General features: G+C 29.5%; 1 protein-coding gene across 3 annotated transcripts in view; it reads right to left on the bottom strand.

Annotated features, from left to right (window-relative positions):
• Positions 1-17,906, bottom strand: part of LOC129957516 (SPARC-related modular calcium-binding protein 1-like) — a 192,656-nt gene extending 174,750 nt beyond the window's left edge. For all 3 annotated transcript variants that reach the window (XM_056069850.1, XM_056069851.1, XM_056069852.1), the window contains exon 1: positions 17,465-17,906. In XM_056069850.1, the coding sequence (XP_055925825.1) occupies positions 17,465-17,539 (75 nt within the window). In that variant the 5' untranslated portion in view covers positions 17,540-17,906. The remainder of the gene's footprint in view (positions 1-17,464) is intronic.
• Between the last annotated feature and the right edge of the window lie 830 nt (positions 17,907-18,736).

The following is an 18,736-nucleotide window of genomic DNA, read 5'->3' as shown; positions in this document are numbered from 1 at the left end:
AGCAAAATCTCTTGCAACCGATACCAGATCAAATGGTCAATTATCAAATTTTTTACACTATTCAAGAGGTGTGAATTCGAATTGGAGATGTAGATCAGTGATATTATTAAGAAATATGCTTTTGTCTAAACAAAGAGTTTTTTAAATATTTGTAACAATCTAAACAGCATTCGAATTTATGTTTTCATATAAAAAAATGCTTACCATGTGGGGATATGCATGGTAATTTTAAACTGCTGCTTCATTTTGCTTTTATTAATATTTATGTATTTTAATCTAAAGTATCTACAATATTTTGGATATTATTTATTTAATGGTAAAATACTGTCTTTTGTTCCATCTCTATATCACAAAGGAATTGAAAAACGCGGGCAATTATTATTTAAAAGTGATGCGGAGAAATTTCTTATCAGGTACTGGCCAACTGCCGGTTAAGAGATTCTGTTGTAATCAATAAAAGTTGTGGATCATATTTCTAAAGATTAGTTATTTTTAACATTTTATCAAACTGTTCATCAATCCGTTTCTTAATTGCTGTTCAAACTGATTCTGACTACAAGTACAATGGATTATATCTCTGGATACCACAAACCAGGAGCCTAAACTGGAGATAAAGTTATCGCTAAGACATTTTACTGGACAGCTTCATTCAGGCTCTGGGAATTCATCGTGGGAAGTCAGTCTGCAGTGAATGGCGCAGATAAGAGTGAATAGTTGCACGACAATGACAATCAGATTCGACAAAGGCTAATTGGTTTCGCATACAAAAATCGCGATATGATAGAGAGTCCAAATGTCTGATAGGAAAAATGACTTTTCACAGATAATGTATGCTGTCTTTCAACAGACTAACACCAGAAAGATAAACGTTAGCTCATGGTATGAGCAGTAAGTAATTAATCGGTAAGAGTAAATATAAACATCTGTAATTATCTAACAGCATAAACAACATCAATCAATATATGAAAGCTGAGGTTATTAAGAGACAATTTTCATAGTTAATGGCAAACGGAGGACATGGTTCTTATGGCCATTCTGAGTTGATAGGACAAGAGTTTATTCCAGCTGCAACTAATCATTAATTAAAGTGTCATCAGAGCTTGGCAGCAACTCTCTTCACACAGTTTAGCTGTTAACATGCCCGGAAAAGAACTTTAATAGTTTTACTCTCTATTGATGCAAGATGTGTGCGAAATGAAAATTTGCGTGCAATATATATGCGAAATGTAAATGCTGTGATAGTAGTCGAAAACTCGACTTTGAATTTGAAAGGTTCAATGGAGTTTCACATTTTACACTAATGAATCTTTAAAAAAAAAAAAAAAAAAAAAAATATTTTTCGGTTCCCTGTATCGATGATCATAATAAAAAATATAACTAGAAGGATAAAACTGGTATTTAGTTTATGAAATCAAATTTTAAATTTCTACCAAATTTTGCACGTAATGTTTGCTTTCTTTTTTTCCTGCAAGTGGACACGAGGAATCAACAACTCTCACTGCGAGCCAGAGAGATTAAATTTAGTACAATTATCATCGAAAATTAGAAATTTATCAAATTTGGAAGGGAGGCTGTCTGAATGCCTAACTCATTTCTTTACTATACGATGAAGTGGGAAACGCGGCGTATTGCTTTAGTACAATAGAAATTCAAGGGGAACACACTTCAGCAGTTTTAAATTCTTAGATTCTCAGAAATTGGAAAAAGAATTGCCCAAAGTTGTTTCCTACCGGATTTCCCAAAGCTGTGCCTGCCTGTAAAAACAACGATTTATTTTCAATTTAAACAACTTAACTTTTTTATTTTAGTTAGATTAACCTCGCCCTCGTCATCTGACCGCGGTTCAAAGTTACTAGTTTGTCCCAAAACAGCCCTAGTGTTGCTTTAAAGCTAGACGTTAATGTAACTAAATTGTGATATTTAAGCAGTGAAAAGTTTTTTTTTTTTTTTTTCCCAATTTACTACGTTTCTAGTTTAAGTAAAATTGTCCACGAAATAACCTTTTGGTGTGTGAAGAAAGAAGAGAAAAAATTCTACCTTCAGTTTTTGATGAAACTCCAGGAATTTCCTCAAGTGCGAAAGTTATTTCTGCCGGTCTGTGATTGCATAAACAGAGCGAGTGGAAAAATTGCTTCGATCTCTAAATCAAAATTGTAAATTTCTGACGCATTTTAGATGAAATACGCCTACTGAAACTCCACATACTCACAAAAAAAAAAAAAAAACCCTAACATATGGTTTTATTACTAGACAAATTATCACTAGACCCACAAAAAATTGACTGCTTATTCGTGAGTGTGTTCGGACTCAAAAAATGCAAGCAAACTCAAGCAAGATAGGCGAGTAGCCACAGGTGAGTGCATTCAGAACTTTTGTCTCTGAGAAGATGAAAACTATATTATATTCAATCGACCCCAGATGCATCCGAGGAACGAATATTATCTTTCGATCCAGGATGTTTGAAATCCGATCCTCCAGGAGTGAAGCGAAACGCCCCCACTTACGAAGACCCCTTTCCGGTGCACATGCCCAGCAGATGTGGGAGAAAATTTGTTATGAATTCATTTCTGCAATTCATAACAGAACGTGTTGAAAACCATTCACTGCAAGAAGGACGTCCATACAAAGATGTAAATTTTTTATTACCATTTTTAGTTCTTTTAACGATTAATCATTACTATTTGCAAACTATACATTTGTAATGATCGTTTTCATGACCAGCAAAGGAATCTCAGAAAGCGAACTGAACCGGCGGCTGTTTTACCTCAACGCATTTGTATTGAGCGCTATGGCACGATGAAAAGATGGGAATGACGCATTTTACATCTTTTTGGCTCATAATACATCTAGCTAAAATGTGATAAAGACATAAAAAATGTTCAAAGAAAGCCGAATTTAGTTTTAAAGCGCTTTTTTCCACATACTGACGAATCTTCTACGATTCTGATCATAATAAAAAATTCATATTAGATTACATCTATTTAGCTTTGTGGTTCGAGTGACAAGACCACAAGACAAAAGTAATGACTCGCGCCCCGTAGCTGTTAACTGGCTTATAAGCTTTCACCACATAGGGTTTTGAAAATAACGCTTCCAATGTTAAAGGAGTCTTATGAACTTTCAGTGATATCTCGGAAAGTATTATATACTGCTCAATAAGGTTTTCATTCAACTAACCAAAATTATTTTAGTTATTGGTTGGTTATAAAGTTATTTTTCATGAACAAATGAATAATTTCATTAAATTTGTGTTACATATGCATTTTTCAGGAAACAAATGCATATATAACACAAATTTAAAATATTTTATGAATTTTTAAAGATGAATGTGGGTAAAAAGTGAATTGCAGCACAGTGAAATTTTTGCATGAAAGCAAATCTGAAGCGCTAAAATCCCAGAATCCAAAAAATTGTGCTCACATCCTAATGAGTTTTCGAAATATTCACAAAAGATGTATAATACCCACAATGCAATGTCCACTTTTTGAGGAACGTATATTAAATTTATTTATATTTATAGATCTACTTTTCATGAAGCACGAGCTTTAACGGCCATTATAATATCGCAGTTAATTAAATATTAAATTTATTTTGAGATCAGTCAATTTTAATTCAACAAGAATTTTGCTTTCTTTTTTAAAAAAAATAATAAATGCTTTTTTGCACATAGGCGATATAAAATTTGATTGTAAGACAGATTCATAGTAAAAATGTTTAGTTACATTTTACTCTTTACCTGCAGTTATCGTTTGCATGTAAATGAAATGGAGATCCAAAGGAAATCCGAATCATTTCTTACCATTCGATACATTAATTAACTCTAAAATAAGAAAATTAATTAAGATTTATTATTTACACAGTCATTGATTTAATTTTGAGAACTCATTCATAAATTTAATTAGGTTGAGAATATTTTTAAAATATCCGTAAAATGATTCTCTCAAAATTATGAAAAAAAATTTCTCTTTGTAATTCCATTTATGAAAAAACATAGTTTTCGAACCTCTAGTTCGGGATATTGTAACACGATAATGCGCTTAGCTCAATTTGCTTGTATTTATTTGTCTTGATTACATCTTGCTTTGCATAAAAGAAAGAATGTCCATCCCTTTGCCATTTTAACAATAGCATAAAGTAGTAATCTTAATAAATCTTCTGTCCGATTAATAATTTTTTCCCCTGGAAATAAAAGTCTATTCCTTTAATAAAAACAGATAACTTCATTAGCTAAACATGTCTTTACGGTATTCGCATCTCACCAATCAGCGACATTTTAAGGAAAAAAATGGGCTAAACAAAGTATTTCATTCGCCATAAAAATTAAGATGTATGTTAATTTCTTAGGACGGGATCCATTAAAAAAAGCCTAAATGATGATTTTAAAAGTAATGGAAATATTTAGATATCTAAAGAAAAAAGAAAAAAAATATTTATATTTTGGAAAATCACACTTATTTGATAGATAAACCTGAGTCATGTTGTTTGTTCCTTCGAAATCCCTGTAATAAAAACGTGAAAAAAACCCTCCTATTTTTCTATTAAAAAATGACATTTACTTAATATATGGTCCCCGGTAGATTGGATGTTCCTGGACGGAGTTTTCAGAAAACAAAATTAAATATATCTCGAGAACATTGCAAATTTCGAAATGAAATTTGATAATTTGATACACATATGTAAAAAGATCTGCCGAATCGAATTATTAAAAAAAATCTCGATTTTCGCAATGAAAATTTTTTTGAGATAGTAATTAATGAACTATGTTAATTAAGTCGGTTAATCAGTTTGTCGATCACGACGCCCCTTTAAGCCGTTTCCATCGACATCAATTGTGCGAAGATGCGATAATAAATAACAAAGTTACAGAGGTGTTCCATGTTTTTTCTTGACGACTGTACATTTCGTCTTTTTCAAATAAATACCAATTTTATATATGATTGATTTAAAATTTAATTTTTGAAAAATCACCTCCAGAATATTCGGATGAATTTATTCTAAAGCTAAACTAAATAACTTACAGATGTTTCTGCAGAAAGAAGGCAGAAAATTCCAAAATACCATTTTTTTGAAATTGTGTCAGTGAGCAATTTACGCTCAGAAACTCACCAAGCCAGGAAGGTGAAACTTTGTATGCAGATTTTACAAAAGAGTTGTAACTCTGTTTCAAAGTGAGTAGCTAATTGCCTTTCTTATGTGCACAGGAGCGAGAAGGGTGGAATGTGGAGTATCGTTTTAGTACCAGAACAGTGTTTGAATTTCTACTGAAGGGCTGACCGTTTTCATTTTGTATAAACATTTGAAAACAAGAGCTAAGAAATGCAATGATTTAGAAAAGAGAAATCTGATGTAAGATCATCGATGAGCGTCAAATTTTTCAATCTGTTATCTGTTAAAATGTAAGATATGCCAATGTTAGATATGCAAAATTCATTCATTAATCATGGAATGGAAAACGAGCCATACTGAAAATAGTACACAAAGAATTTGTTAAATATAGTTAACAATGCATATAGTCACACAGAGCACGGTTTCCCCCGAAACAACAACAGATGTCTTTTGCATTGGATCTCTATTCTGATGAGTCAAAACAGACATACGATGTCTGGGATTCTTTATCTGTTTATACGAGGCGTCGCGGGGATGGTCTGCGGAGTCAGACCGAAATTTTCTTTCTTATCCTTTTTACTTATCAAGGTAATTGAGTAATTTGTTACGGGCAGGCCGAAAAAGAGACAGTTGGCTTACCGTGTAGCGGATTTTATCATGCTAAAATGTTGTGTTCATTTCTATTCATTTCAAGAGATACCAAATTTGGCGACTTCTTATCTAGAATTCCATTTCCTTTAAAAAATGCACTAAGCAAATGTTAATAAATGCATAGAAATAGAAAATGCCTCACCATATCATATATTAATATGTATTTAAATCGATCAATCACTAGCTATTTGTGAACAATTGATTTGATGATTAGTTTGACGAGTGAACAACAGCATTTAAAGTAGAATTTTTTTTAAAAAAATTTTAACATATTTTTTTAAATGTACAAAATGGCAGAATTTTAAAAATATTATTTTATAAAACAGAATCATGAAAACACTATTTCTCATCCTAACTATCAGGTAGCGCTACTGATACAGAATAAAAATTTAATTATATTAATCGATCAACTGATAATTAGGTTCTGAAAATATTAAAATAAACTATTACCACCGAGAATACGCAAGTTTACAAAATTTCAATCTTCGAGCAAAACAGTAAAACGGCGATTACAAATTCCTTCATAAACATGAAAAAGTCAAGTTAAATATTATAATAATAATAACTTGATACTATAAATTGAGTTCACATTTTTAAGTTAGAATACAAAAATTTAGCTGTAGATACTTATTTTTGCAAATGATGAAGGCAACAGAGATTGCGTATAAATTGCTCATGCAATTTTAATTACGAGTAATAAAGCCGAATGCTTCCGTGTCGTCGCTTTATAGGCTAGACCTATTACACCTAGAAACACGAATGTTTTTTAAAAACATATATACTTTGGTAAATAGTGTGGTAGGGTTTTGCTGAAATATATTTTGGTGAGCACTTCAGAACGATTTTTAGAACTCTAATTAAAAAGTAAACGAAATACTGGCCTTTTTCCAATAATTCTTAAAATATTTACTGCACAAAAATGATTTTAAAAAAATTATCTTCTTAATGTTATCAATTTCATGTATAATTTTTTTCCTTTTTTTGCATAAATTTTAATAATTGTTGCAATAAAATGCAAACAGTTGCGGTTTTCGGTGCATCATCAAATATTTAATCACGAGAGTTTCTTTCATTGTTGAAAGATTATTTAATATCGACAAAGTTTGCATAAAGAAAGAGAAGATGAAATTGTACTATTCACAAAAGACAATGTGCAATTTGAAATGCATTACTAAGACAAAAAAATTTAGTATAATATCATATCAAGGAATTGAATTTCATTATGAATGTTAATGTAAACAATAGATAAAACTGGTGGCTACTAAAATAACACGGCATTAATATTTTTCACAAATAATATGTATTTAAAAACACAAGCCCCGGTGGCAAGGTCTCGGGTTCGGAAACGGAGAGTTTCAGGTTCGAGACCCGGTTCCACCAAATAACCGCCGTGTAAGCGGGTCAGATGCATATTAAATCCGTCGGGCCAAACGTCCTCCCGCTGGTGTGGTGTAGAAGTTTGGAGAGAGTATTGCTAGGTGACACCTCATCATCTGACCGCGGTTCAGAATTACGAGGTCCGTCCGAAAATAGCGCTAGTGTTGCTTTTAAACGGGATATTGATAAAACTGAACTAAACTATGGTGTTGCATTTAGTGTCACAGGAAAATTGCGAAGAGAGAGGTCAGAAGAGGAAGAAATGATAGATGTAATAGAACAACAACCTTATAGTGAAATAAGGGAGGTGAACAAACCATAGGAAATTATGTTCAGAAGCATCACGTGTATTTTAATCGCGAAAAAAATTTGAATTCGCAAGATTTTTTCGAATTGCCACATTTCTGAGAATTCGATTCGATTCGAAAAAGGAATTGTTGAAATTCAAAAACACATTTTTTGACATTATGTCTGTCTGTGAGCAGATAATTTAAAGGACTCTTTCAGATAGACAAATGAAATTTGTTATATGGACTTTAGATCAAATTTGTTGACTTTTATCAAATTTTGAAGGAAACCCATTCAAAGGAAATCTACCACCTGGCTGTTTGTGTACAATTAAACTCGATAGCTACAAGACATAAAGAGTTGCATATATAAAATTTGAAAAAGGTTTGGCATTTAAAATGTAGATTTTTATAAAATTTTGACCTGTGTATGAGAGTATGCGCGAGCATTTCAGGTAGACCACTTCTGCTGATTCATTTTTAAAGAAAATAGTTTGATGCATAAAATATCTAATCTAATTTGAAATGTTTCGAAAGAATACAAAATGCTGTAAAAATGAGTATGTCTTTAAAAAAAAAGCAAATTCCTTTATAGAAATTTTATAAAATAGCCATATTCCGAATGATTATCTTTAGTTCCAGTTGAATGTCACAATTTAATGTTTACGATTCTTTGAACAGTGTCATTTTAAACTTCAAAGTATAATAATATTTAATATCCAAGCATTTGTTTTGTACATGACAGTGCTTAATGAAATGTTAGCTGAATGACACATGCGACAAAAAGAATTAAATACAAGAAACTATAATCTTAAGATTTGCAAAATATTATGCTTATAATATTAAAGAAAACTAACTGCATAGAAAAAAAATAATGGAATAATAATTTTTAAAAAGTGGAATCCGTTAATCTAAACTACTAACAACGGATGTTCTTAGACATTTGTATAAAAATATCAAAACTATTTGTATTTCATTGAAGCGCTATAAAAGTATTATTATTTATCCTAAAAATATTTTTAAACCTTAAAATGAAGGGGGGGGGGGGGAATTGGAAAAACAATCAAATAAAAATTGGTAATATTTAAATGCGTGATATAGTTTTTTCGATAAACATATTCAAAAAAACATTTATATCGATATTTTATTCCATTTTAAATGCTTTAAGAAACTTGCATAAAACCCATGCAAGTACCATGCTGTTTTATTATAAGCTGATTAAAAGGGAACATTTTTTTTTTCAATTTCATGGTACTGAAAATATACAATACGTTAAAAATTTTGCATTAGATAATATAATAGCAAAATAAAAATTTGATATAATGTAAATAAAGACGACAAATGAGTATTGAAATCAAATCATTACTTAAAAATACAATTTTAGATAATTTTTGAAACTTGTATACTTAGAGAGTAAACAGACGGGAAAATAAAATATTTCTTGATTCATCGAGTCCGTATTTAGATTGCAAAGAAATAATTAAATACTTCGAATACAAATTCTTTAAAATTAAAAAGAAAAGAAAAGCAAATTCGTTGTTTTCTTAGCAGATCGAGCAATTAATTTTTTGGAAAGGACCGTTTATAAATTGATAGAAGACTGAGACAATGATGTTTTTAACTGCAAAGACTACTATCCCGTATTCACGTAAAGATTTTATTTAATAAATCTCAAAATATTTGATATATCGGAGGAAAAAGACGTACACTGTTTTTTTTTATTTCTAAAATTGTAATAATGAGTTGTTTGAATCTGACGGCTGCTGATTCTAGTTTGCTCCAAAACTAACTATATTGAATATCTCGACCAACGTAATAAAATAGACTGAATCATTGCATGTATTAACGCTAGTTTGTTCAAAATGTTAAATTCAGTGAAAATTCCGGTCCTGCTAAAAATTCCAGCACAAATGATAGAATTGATAGAATGAAATTCTGACTACTCGTTGAAGATGATTCAAATATCCGGAGTTTATCCCAGTTTTTTAAAAATGTTTGCAATGCTTATAGCTTTCAGAAGTTCTTTTTATCAGAAGTTAGTTTGATGCAAGAAAAGATATCTTCTGATGCAGTTCAGTTAAAGCATGTATTATATTCCACGGCTGATTTTGCGATAGAATCCACCTCTTCATTCCTTAAAATAGAATGAGATTAAAAAAAAATAGGATGATACGTAACATTTAGTTATGCACTAAAGTTATAATATGTATTTGTAAGTATGCACTTGAGATTTTTTTTTCTGCAGTTTTGTAAACAAGTTTGTAAATCATAAATGTAGATTTAAAGGGAGAATTTGCAATCCTAGTAAGGATTGAAAAGCTGCCAATAGCTTTTGCAAGAAATTAGTTTTGTTTCTATATTTGCATGAGGCATGAAAGCGAATTAATATATTACAGCAACGATAAAGAATGATTTATTTCCTTATTATATAAAATTGGTCCTTTTCCCAGTAAAGAAAGCAAAAAGTAAATAATTATTTAAAAATTAATAATTTCTTTTAAAACAAAACAAAAGATAGATGAAAGAATTCATTTTAACAAGGTAATTTTGTTCTTTATTTAAAAAAAAGATTCCAATTAAAGAATCATTTTCTTACAATAGTTGAAATTCTATAAAATATTTCGAGTTTATTAAACTAATCAGATTAAGATCATACAATAATGAATGAAAATAATAAAAAATTATAAATCACATTAATAAATATATCTTATTCCAAATTGAATTTATTTATAATTCTTAAACGGTTTATTACGGTGTATAAAAAGATAAAATAATCAAAATTCAATTTAATGAATGCCTTCTCCATAACTTTAAATAAATTTTATAAAAGCAATCTATATAGTATATTAAACGCTAAGGTACGTGGCATGGAAATCGAGCTTATTACTAATAGTCGAATGGCAACAATCAAATACAAGCAAAACATAATGCGAATTTCAGACTGCTTCATTCGTTGAACATTTTTATAGCTTACTGAATCAAACGCTTCACTTAGCCAATCAATGGAGATGCAAAATAATATTAGAAGTATTCTGGAGATAGTTCACCATGTCACCAAAGAGGACATTCAATCAGACGAAAGGCGATATAAAAGAAATCAAGAAATAGGCTTCAAACAAAAGTTTAATCAAGAGCAAAAATAGGCTTAATCGTTGCCAAATCATGCTTAGACGTTATAAGATTTACGATTTATGTATGGTTTCTCGCCAAACCCATCAATATCGTGCCAGTCACCCAAAAATTCTCTAAAAGTCGGCAATACTGGATGTATACCAGACAATTCTAACAAACGGCTTTTAAAATTGTCACGTTTATGTTTGGCAAGAAATCGTTCCAAAATGCTTCAATTTTGACGTCCGTATATTAATCTCAACACTAGCCGTAATCGTTATGACTTTCCTACTGAAATGGATACTCATATTTCCCAAAACAATTATCATAAAAAATTACCTTAAGAATAAAAAAAGTTATGATATAAATTTCATTTTCGTACAATTTTCCCCTTAACTTTAATAACATTTTTTAATTCAATTTGACATAATATCTAAGACAATGTTTTTAAATGCTAAGACGGAATTCAAACTCTTTATCAAAACATTCAAGCACGTGTTTTTGCTAGTCATTAAATTCATAGAAAGATTTTTATTTTGTAATATATACACTTTGTAAATTGCAACAAATTGTTTTAATCGAATTCATGTGTTTCAGTCGCAGCAAATTATTGTATGAAATATTTTTTTAAAAAAGAAACGCTTCCTGTTTTGTTAGTTTAATAGCCTAAAAAGTCAATTATCTTGGTGAGCGAACTGGTCACCAAAGCAGCTACTTTTTAAAAATACACTTGTATTAATATATTGAAAATTAAAATTATTTTAATTATTCTTTTGCTTTTTAAATCTTTTCTTTGTAATTTATAATAATAAATTTCATGGAATCTTTGGAATTTTTTTTCTTATTCTACAACAAAAATTTGATTAAAAGAATCGATTAAATGATAGTTGAGTTCTAGAAATATAAACAGCATACAAGAAGACACAAACATACAACATTTCGAATTTTAGTGAATTAAAAACCGACAACCAAATTCTCTCTTTTTTAAATATGAACCCAATCCGGTTAAATAAATAAGTTTAAAAATAATCGTCATGCTATACAAACTTTGAATAACTTGAAACATTAAAACAAGCAGAGTCCCGAAGACCGGAATGAAGACAAACACCGTATCTTCGAAAGTGTTCGAAACAATGATTTCCAAACACTGTTTCCCGTTAGTTGAGTTCAACTGAATCGCCCGAGTTCGCTCATTAATATTCATAACGTATTTCCTCTTTAATATGCATACTCATTACCTGGAGATTCGTCAGAGGCAGACTCTGCTATCGAAAAGTGCATCCTTTAGATAAAGTTCAAGCATTAGCGTCTCAAAGATAGGAATGCTTTGAATGTCTAGACGAGGCTGCCTTTTCTGCGGACAAATATTCGGCAGGAGAAATATCAATGCACTGACATTTATTTGCTAGGCTGATATGAAGAGGAAGAATATTAAAAAAAGGAAGGTTTGATCATTTGAAAGTCCAAAGAAAATTATATCTTCTGAAAAGTATTAGTATGCAGAAACTGTAATGCTTCGTTTTCTAATTTTAGAATACAATACACTCCTGACCATACAACCAAATGGTGGCGGAAGGACGGGCCGGAAAACAAACAAGCCGGATAGATCGGAGTTCTATGAATTCATTTCTTTGCTCACCAATACCAGAAGACAAAGTTTTTATACCAAAACTCACTGATATAATACATATTTTATTTCCTCCTCCATTTATCTCAAAGGGAACGCAACCGCGGTACGGTGAATCATAGAAGCAGTTGCCGGTAACGTGTCTATTTAAAATAGAAGGCCCTGTACTGGTATTTTATATATGTTTATATACTGCACTGCACTTGTCAAGAATTTATTAGAGAAAAGGCAAGTTAAAGAATGTAAACTGTTCACATTTTAACATCAATTCTGTAAAGCACAACTTAAATGCAGGAAACATAAACAAAGCATTAACGTAAATCATAGGCCTGATTCTTACGAAAATTGACTCAAACTGATTTTATTTATCACTGATAAATGATTACACAGATCTGAAAAGGTAACCCTAAGATAAATTTACAGTATTTAAGTTTTTAAAAAGTCTTTAATTGATGACTTAATAGACGCCTTGCCTTCCTCATTTAATTACGATAAAAGAGAGCTAGGCCGGTTAGTACGGAAGCCGGATACTCGGGAGTGTACTATATAACAATCGGTTAAGTCTTACTGAGGAGTTGATTTGTCCGAATTGTGATTTTTTAGGATAAAGAACATGATATACTAATTCTCTGAATAAAAATATTATTCATTCTAATAAATTCTAAGACATATTGTATTTTGAAAAGAAAACTTTTTTTTACCCTCGTAACATTATTTTAGAAAAAATATAATATAATATTTTGTCCTGATATATTGATAATTTTCGTATTTAAAAAGATTTTATATTGATTAACATATATTTTTGAAAAAAAAAAGATATAGTAAAAACTGGAAAGAAAAAAGCATAACTTTTCCATTTTGAAATTTAAGACATTTGTAATATTTAGTGGCACATTTTTCTTTTTATACTTTTATTTAAGAATTTTTTTAAAAAATGATATTTTGTATCAATTTGTTTTCTCAATTCTAATCATCCGAAATACTTTCTTTTAAAAAGTTTATTTGAGTATTTTTGAAAGATAAAAGATACAAAATATAATGGTTTTCTATAACATTTAAAATGTTTTTACATCTTGGGTATTTTTTCCCTCAGAAAATTAAATCGTACAAAATTATAATCATTCTATACGAAAAAAAACATTATTTATTTATGATTTCCCATTCTAATGATATTTATTAAAAGCGTATCAAAAATAATTGAATCCTTTTAATATTTATGCTTTTAGTTTTAGAAAATAATCCACATTATTTTTACTATTAATCCCTTGAAAATTTGATTTTCAGACAAACTTTGCAAAATGCAATTTTACTTAATTTTTTAATTAATTTTTACTAATTTTTTAATTAATTTGTTGGTGAAGAGTTCAAATAAGAAAACATTGGGTATTTTTTTTCCATGTTCCTTCGAATCTCGGAAGTAATGTTATTTCTCAAAAATTAAAAAATGAAAAAGTTACAAAGAAATAATCAAAAATGGTAACACGTTATTACTCTTCGTATTTTTACTCCAGTATTAAGACAGGGTCATTTTACTTAAATTTTGTAGATAACTCTTATGAGTAGTAATTATTTTATTTTCATATAAAAAGCATTTAAGGTAGTTTTACAAACTGTGAAAATTCAAACACTACGATTTAAAAACAAATGAAAAAGAAAAGTAAGAAAAGAAAAAGAAATAAAAAAATAAATAAAACGAATTTCTAATCAAAAATTGCCACTCAAGAGCAAGTTCCGTTTGTTACATGTTGAAAGAAATTCAGTTATCGAGGGAAATATCCTGCTGACAGAGGACGAAACAGGAGATATCTTGGTTTTTCTCTTAACTGATTTTTATCAAATCCAACTTTGTTTTGGATTGTTTTCTTACTAAAATTACAGAGTTCGTGAGCAAAAATGAATGAAGTGAAAATTATTCTGAAGGAAGAAAAATTATAATTTAATTTTTGACCTATTTAGTTTTTAGATATAGCCTTCTTTTATACGCTGTACACTGGTTCGATTTTTGTTTGAAAATCGATTTTCCCCTCAATTTCATACGTACCAGAATTTTCAAACTAGGGTTTGCAGATAGAAATACGTCATTTCAATATTTTCCCGAACTTTACAGTTAATCGAATGATTGAATTAAATTTGATGACTTACACATGGCAATATTTGTGGTTTGAATTTTCAAGTCCCATCATTTCTCGAAAATTTACTGTGAATTAAATGGTATTTTTAAGCTGGTTAAAATCTAATTTTCTCCCATGAGATATTAGAAAAACAAAATTTCATTCATGTTTAATCTTATTAAAAAATACCAGTAACATCTCGAAAACAAATAAGTAAGAAGATTTAGAATATTTATAGTACTTTTATTCATTAAATATGGCAACACTATCCATAAAGTATCTCATCTATAATTAATTTTCATTAAAAAAATTATCTCCGAACTTCTATTAACCTTTCAAAATATTTAGGTGCAGAATTTATTCATAATTCAGATTTCTATAACATACACATTATTTGTGAATTTTCAATTTCATACGTAAAAATTGTTTCTGCTTTAATATGGTCATTTTTTTCCCACATCAGTTAATTCTCAAATCTCACAGATTACAGGAAATGAGACGTTATAAAACTATGTCAGATATCCAATTTACTGTGTAATTTAATCAATCATGTCTTTTCTTACAGTTAGACATTTGAATAAATCTACTGCCTTTTTTTTTATTTGAGAATAATTGCCCGAACAATTTGTCAATCTGCTGTCTTTTTTTTTTTTTTTTGCCTGTCAGCCTATCTGTTACTAATTCTTGATGCGTAGGCGATTTCTATTAATCACGAATTAATCTTTTTTAAAATCCAGTGATTGGAAAATTATTTTGAAATCAAATGTAATAAAGAAAAGAAATGTAATCATCCACTAAAAAAAAGTGCAATAATTTGTTTATTCAATTTCTCCGAAAGTTTTATGGTAATAAAAAATTTACCAAACTATGCAACTTTTTAGAAAGTTAAATAATTTTTTACATTTTTTTTATGAATGAGCAAGCTATGTTAATGTCAAAATTTATATCTTGGGAAAAAAAAAGAAAGAAATGAACTAAAGTGTGGTTTATTTAACTAAATGTTCTGAGAATGACAGAATAAAATCCGCGGGCAGAATTGAAAATATAAATTTTTTTTAAAGCCGTATTTAATGCTAAAACAATATTCAAGTCTAGAAAAAGCTTTCATTTTTTTTTTTTATTTAAAAAACATGTAAGTGGTCAAGGTTTGTGAAACGTATTTAATAGAAAAATTAATAACAGGATAATGTTAAAAACTTCTGCAATGATATACAAATAGAAATGAATGATAATAGGCCAATGAATGGCAATAATTTCTTTATTAATGTGGAAATAAAAACATAGATTAAAGCCTCACTTCCAAGCTTATTACAAATGTCACCGGGTTATACTGATTTTATGTCTGTTATTAATTACGGAAAAATAGAGTAGCGCTCTTATCGAACTGAAGAATAAAGTCAAATATTTAAATAATTGTCAATTTAGAATGTAAGTGTATAAGAAGTTCTTTAAAAAAGAAATTTCTGCTTTCAATAGAAAATAATAATGTACATCTTAAAATATTACAGCATAACAGTTCTTTGTTACAGCGTTAGTTCAGGTATTCATTGCCCAACTAATTGAAAATGAGTGTTCTTTTATCAGAAAATTCCATTAACTAACAGTTTTGATTTCCTACATATTAAAAAAGAAAAAAAAATATGCAAAAATGCTTCGCTCAGCACAACATCTGATTTTGTGGAATTTTATTAAAATAAATTATCTACTTTTTCATATCATTGCATTTGTATTAAAGCAAGCACATTAATATCTTTATTATTAAGTCAGTAGTCATACATATATATAATAAAGCAGAAATGTTAATCGGAATATTAAGAGAGAATGGAGAATAAAATTACTTGAACGCATTTCAAAAATATATAAGTCAAATGAAAGACAGATTGATTTAATCGGGCAGCTGCAAATGATCGTTCCTTAATTACAGTATAATTATATAATTAAATTTAATAACACCATTAAATGTAATAGCATAATAATTCAAATGCCATTAAAAACTTTTAGTTCATTGCGAATTAATCCAATAAATAAAATCCTAAGAGTGGTTGAAATTGTAACCTCGAGTCTAATCTGAACTGAAGTTTCTTTAACTTCTAAAGCTAACAGCAAAGCGCAGTTAGCTATTGAAACAGTGAATCTAATATTAACGGATACTTAAGGGTTGTATAAAAAAAATCTTTAACAAAATTTCAAGCGTGGTATTATTTTAAATATTTTTTGTGATTCAACGTATGCTACCTGCGGGATTAGTCCGTTAAATGGAGTGTTTATTTCTTTGCTATTACAGTAAAAAATTCAGCTTTCAACTATTTTTACGGATACATAAGTATGAAATCAGATTTAAATCAATTCACTTGTTAAAAACATACTTTATAAGAAATTTTAAGCTCTTTTCAGTTTCAAATTGCATTAGAAACAACTTCCGAAACTTTTTCTCTATATATATATGTATGTATAATAACAGCTCAGAAATTGATATCTGGAATTAAGTACAACACAAAATAAAATTATAAAACTGACCAACATAATAATTGAAATTTTGAAGTCATAACAAATTTTAATGTTTAAAGGAAATAAAACTAATTTTTATTATTAAGAAACCTTTTGAACGGTGTTAAATCAACCCGCAAACCATGATTTAATGAAAAATTCTTATATCCAGAGTTAATATTTTCCATCCATATGAGAATTAACTTTCAAGAATTTCTTTTTAAGCTCATACAAGTTAATAAGTGTGATGAAATTCACACTTTTCTAAGAAAAAATAATTTTCTCGAAGTAGGCAATGTAGAAATTGTGTTACAATTAATGTATAAATTTAGAAGGCGACACAACTTTTAAATATAAAGGCAAATTTATATAAGAACAGGTAAAACAATCACAGCTCTGAAATTGATATCCGGAATTAAATACAATGCAAAATGAAATGGATCGACATAATAACTGAAATACTAAATTCATAACAAAACTAAGAAATTTATTTAAAAATTGAAAGAAAGTGTTAGTAAAAAATCCCTTTGACTAATGATGATGATTATTTAAAAATTCAAGCAGTTTTGATATCAACTCATAAAATATTTATTTAAACTTTTTCAACATAATTTTTGAATAAAACCATTATTTTTCAATAGTCCCAATTGATAAAATTGCTGCGTTTTTCTAAAAATGTTTATAAACAATAAAAACAATGTACTTACGAAAGAATGCACTGGATTGAAGGAAAAAAGGAACACCAATATGGAAAAAAGCACGCAGTGCTTTAAAAATCCCATGATAATATTCGAAAATTGAGCCGGGTGTAGAAAAAACTATATTTAAAACAGTCTAATTTATATTCTTGCTGCACTTTTCTAATCAGTCAAAAATACATAATTATTTGTTATAATTTTCTAAAATAATCCGTTCTTTTATTTTTCGAAATAAATATATCTTCGATAAATAAATTCTGCCAAAATTCAGTCACAATTTCTTTGTTCTGCGACTACATGCTGCCACGATCACAAGCTCCAAACGAAAATTAAGTTTCAAAAATTCCGCTCTGAAGAAAATCGTCTGCTGCTTCGAAATCGGAGCGACGTCTGGGGAGATCGTTCTGCTGTCAAAGTTGGTGCCGAATTGCACACGACCGCTCTCCGCGCCTCGAACAAGTTGGAAGGAATGGATGACAGGGGAGAGCATGCGCAGAAAGCCCGCAGACGATAGCCACAATCAACTTCGACTTCTGTCTTACACGCAGGGTTGTCATACGAGGATGACCGAACTTCTTTAAAATAAACAATAAAAAAGAGTGGCTGCATAATTTAAATAATGACATTTCGTTAAATTCAAAATATAAATGGATTCATTTTCATCGAAAGGACACATGCAAAGTGGTTTATGTCGGTCATTCTCAGCTTTCTACTGAGGCACGTCTTTTTATTTGGAGTGCAGGAACGAAATGCCCGATTGTCAAAATTTACTTTGTTGAATGGGGAAAAAATAGAAGAAAAAAAAACTGCCTTTTTTTGTACAAATAAAATAAATAGTTATGACTAAACAACTATATGCCTTTTACTGATTTAATTCGCCATATATATATATATATATATATATATATATATATATATATATATATATATTTCAATTTTATGTATGAAGTATACGAAGTTTCGAAGTATACAAATGTGGTCCTAGAAATTTGGATGCGTCTTCACATTTTGGACGCTTGCTTGGAATCAGGGCCGGACATGCGGATGCTATGCACCAGGACCTCGCGATTGTGGGGGGCCCAAGATGATCATTAGTAATAAAATAGTGTTCTGAACAATAACAGGGAAATGGAAAAAAGAGAGGAAGAAATTTAACTGGAAAAATCCATGCGTTTGAAAGTATATTATAGTCTAGTGTAAGTGTGCGTCATATTTTAAACATAAGGGAAGTGTATTTGCGGTCGTTTGCCTCACAGACTAAGTTAGATTGCATATAGTGTT

Source organism: Argiope bruennichi, chromosome 11 (assembly GCF_947563725.1).
Source record: "Argiope bruennichi chromosome 11, qqArgBrue1.1, whole genome shotgun sequence".
Classification (NCBI taxonomy): Eukaryota; Metazoa; Arthropoda; class Arachnida; order Araneae; family Araneidae; genus Argiope; species Argiope bruennichi.
This window is presented reverse-complemented; position numbering and strand designations above follow the sequence as displayed.